Source organism: Alternaria ethzedia, assembly GCF_023757985.1.
Source record: "Alternaria ethzedia strain BMP 0044 chromosome Unknown scaffold_65, whole genome shotgun sequence".
Taxonomy (NCBI): Eukaryota; Fungi; Ascomycota; class Dothideomycetes; order Pleosporales; family Pleosporaceae; genus Alternaria; species Alternaria ethzedia.
The window spans coordinates 23,915-27,771 of NW_026056258.1; the positions used below are offsets into that span (position 1 = coordinate 23,915).

General features: G+C 51.8%; 1 protein-coding gene across 1 annotated transcript; it reads right to left on the minus strand.

Annotated features, from left to right (window-relative positions):
- Positions 1–2,475: 2,475 nt before the first annotated feature.
- J4E87_011037 (uncharacterized protein) lies at positions 2,476–3,167 on the minus strand (the record flags this gene model as incomplete). The annotated part of the gene is made up of 1 exon (XM_049382604.1): positions 2,476–3,167. A coding segment is annotated over one exon (692 nt), but the record flags the coding sequence as incomplete, so codon positions are not given.
- Positions 3,168–3,857: the final 690 nt, after the last annotated feature.

Consider the following 3,857-nt stretch of genomic DNA (forward strand, 5'->3'; position numbering starts at 1 on the left):
GATGTCACGACAAATTATATAAGGAACGCTTATATAGATAAATAGACTTGTACTTTTATTCGTTCTCTAAGCTGTGATACTCTCTGAGTCTGCTTGTCCGAAAGTGAAGATTTCGTGATGTCTCGATAGCCTTGTTCGACCAGATACCGAATCCTCAACCTCAAGTAGAAGGTCTAGCCGTGAGGACTTACAGCATGCTCACCTTTCTGATCTCTACGTTCACAACACCGGGTGCATTTCAGTGTGCAGTTGCTGTTGATAGTAATGTAGTTCATTCGGCTAAATACGGGGACTAATAGATTACGAAGCAGGTTCTATAGCTAGCGGCGCAGCATGCACATACAGATATAAGGTAGCTATGGCAAACTTCGTCGTGTAAGAACTGCCGCAAATCCAGTAAAGAGAGGTACTGTGATGCCGGACCATAGGGACTAACATGTGCGACTGATTGCGCAGCATAGAAATGCATGCCTTGTATCATGGCGCGGGGACAGGCTCGACTGCCAACGACGAGAGGGGGGGTAACGCGCGCCGGCGCGCAGAGTCGGTGTAGGTAGACTAGCGTGCTTCACCAGCACCTCCATAGTGCCTTCAGGAAACAGAGAGCCAAGCCCGGCAAACGCGACGGCTTGTCAGTGTTCACAATAAAACAGTCTAGCTATCAAACGACGCACGAGACGTATGGGTAGAGAAGAGAGAAAGGATAGACGCGCAATTCGAGACGAGAGCTTTAGTGTAAGCTGCAGTTGTACACCGCGCTTTGGAGACATGGAGAACTTGCAAGAAGCGCTTCGGAAGATCGGTAGCGTTGTTGAAAAGAAGGACGGGCGCGCTTGGAAAGGAAACGCTTTCGTAATGCGACAATCTGGGTTCGACACGTTTGATGAGACGCGCGTCTAGTTCAGTAGACTATAGAGACGCAATTAACCTTGCATATCGAACACTGAAGAGGAGGGTTCCCAGGAGGACAATGAAGTAAGCAAATCAAATACAACCCAAGGTCACACTTGCGCGAAGAGCGATGCATCTTTTGCTTTCAACTTCTCCGATGGCGTGGAGTCACCGTGTTGGCCGAGCGATGTGTAGTCCCAGATGTTCAGAGCAGCATGTGCAGCCACTGGAAGCACGTTCAGAGATAGTGGTGGAAGAAATGAACGCCGCAAACTGTAATGAGTGTCCATGTCAGAAGGCGACACCGTACCTATGCCGGAAAGCATCACCAACCAAACAAGACCTAGCACTAAGCGCTCTCTCCATTTCACCACCCGGAGCCAATTGCGTCCTTCGCCACAGGCATGCCTTCTAAGGCGTCACTCTCAACCTGATCAGATGACAGTCTAAAGTGTTTGCCTGAGCCGGGACGAGGTCTCGGAGCGCGATATTACACCTGGATGCGAAGACTTACCGAGCTCCGAGGATATGGGAAGCACATGGTGTTGGTGGGTGCGACATTGTATCCGGGTTATCGCAAATGCCAGGATGGGTGAGACGTGCGTTATTTGGGCTTCGTTCACAAGGCGGATATTTTGGTAGATGAGGCATTTCCTTCCGGCGCGACATTGCTTTCTCAGATCTCATGTCCTCTGGCCAGCTCCTGGCGCTGTTTCGTGTGATAGTTGAGAGAAGACCTCGTACATTGACGCCGGCAGCGGACAGAATATAGAGCAGGCTTTTGGGCTCGATCGGCTTTCGTGTGCAGCGTGAGAGAGATGAGGCGGACTATACGATGCGACACAAGTCGTCTGGCCGGGCCGCGCAAGCTGGAACGATCTGATGAGGTTCGTTGTGGTCTCTTGCTTCAGCCGATGCGTGAGGGCACTTAGATTAGCGAGGGCTAACCAGGCACGTCGCGCCTGCCACAGAACCAACGTTGCGCTGCTCTTTCGGTCTGAACAGTTGTTCCAACACTCATTCTGCCTTGCGTTTCTGGCGGCTGAAATGGCGATGCTGATGGATGTGTTCTGATCGCACGAACAGCCAAGCTATCGCAATCATACCGTGTACCAAAGTATAACGTTGATAACCAGCTCGAATTAGGATTACGCAGGGGTCAGGGTGGAAGACGCAGTCTATTGCATCATCCCTGATCGCTTGACTGCCATGGTATGAAGGCGTCGACATCATTTCATGACTCCGCTAATCACTGCCATGATGTGGGACCAGTGAAGTCTTTGAGCATAACGGTGCGCAAAGCTGGATCTACGATTCCAGCGTTCGTAATTCGGTCTCCGCAAGCCTATCAAGTAGCTGGGTAAAAGGGTGAAGTCTGACTGCAAAGAAGGCTGATGAAGATGCTTTCGATTGGGAGAGCGCGGGACCGCACAGGAGTCAGAAAGCCCCAGTCACATGCGACTATGCGATCTTGCCAGGCATGTGTTGTATGATGAGACGAGAAACAATCTCTAAGCGTTAGACGGCAGCGGCATCACAAGCAACAGATGACGATCCATCGTGTAATGATATACTTCGTGATGCTTAGTCTTGACTCGTCGACATACGATTGCGATGGCCTTTCCCTTCTCTCAACTTCTTGAGTGAAGCAGAAGCTATCTTCACGAACTCTTCAAGCCCGTCGCAGAAGTCGTCGCGAACTTCACCGCTTTTGGTCCCTACTTCTTCCACGGCAGTTTCGACAATCTGCTCGGTTTCCTCTTTGAACTTGCACAGCTTGTCGTCAACCACTTCACCAAGCTCTCGTATGCAGTCCTCCTTGATTGTGTCGACATCGAGCTTGTGGTCGGCAACCACGTCTTCAAACTCTCCCTCAGCTTGATTACGGAGGCTGTACGCTTGGTCATTGGCATCGGCGAAGATCGAAGTCAAGTGATCCTTGGCCAGAACTTCCATGCGGTCGGCTATGAGTGTGCCGAGGGAAGGCGAGGGTTGGGGGGTACAGCTGGCTCTAGGGGGAGGCGACGAAGAAGGTGATCGTCTGGGAGCAAGGGATCTATGGAGGACATCCGGCAATATGCTCCTGAGAATGTTGGGCAACATGCTTTCGACCAGGGCTGGAAGCTGAGCTTCAACGGCCTTATTGACGACGTCTTGGAAGGCGAGCTCGGCACTGGCGTATGGAGATGGGTGTGCACTTATTAGTTTCGCTTCCTCCTTCTCGCATGGCGAATGATGGGATGTGCTGGGTGGGCAAGGTGAGGATGTCGCAACTTCTGTGGGCGACCCATGATCGTAGTGCGGACGTTTATGAGGCGGCGATGCGGGATGCGAGGGTGGTGTAACTATCTTGCGTATGAGTAATTGTCGAGGAAGTGATTGTGGCACGAGGTAACCTACCACGCCTGGGTCGCTTTTGCGACGCACCTGCATCTACCGCGTTTGCGTACGAAGGCGGTGGTTGGTGGTCTCCTTCAACGGTACTGAAGATTGCCCAATCCGCGTATCTACATCCATCGGCACTCTCAGAGACCCCCGAGAACGCTCCCATTTCTTTGAACAGGCGTTCCAGGGGAAGACGATTGTTGGCGTGCACCCAATTGTAGTCAAAGGTGATATCGATTGCTGTAGCTTTCGCGAGGGCAGCCAGGCGGTGGAAGGGGGCCTCATATCCGCTCTTCGATGTGAAGGTAGCGGTTGAAGAAGGGCACCTGATCTTGCATGGCTTCGCGAGCGTTAAAGCCAATGCTCTTATTTGGGGATTTCCGGCGCGTGCGATGGAGGTCAACTGGTCGTGGGAAAGGGACGTGGTAGCATCGCTGAGCGTAGTTGCGTCGCGCATCAGGTTGTCAGCATCATAGATCAAAGTAAACGTTTGCTCATCATCGAAGCCATGAATGAAAGTCGTGCATTGTAAAAGGAAGCTAAGCTGCAATGGCTCCTCGTTATACTTCACGACCAAGACA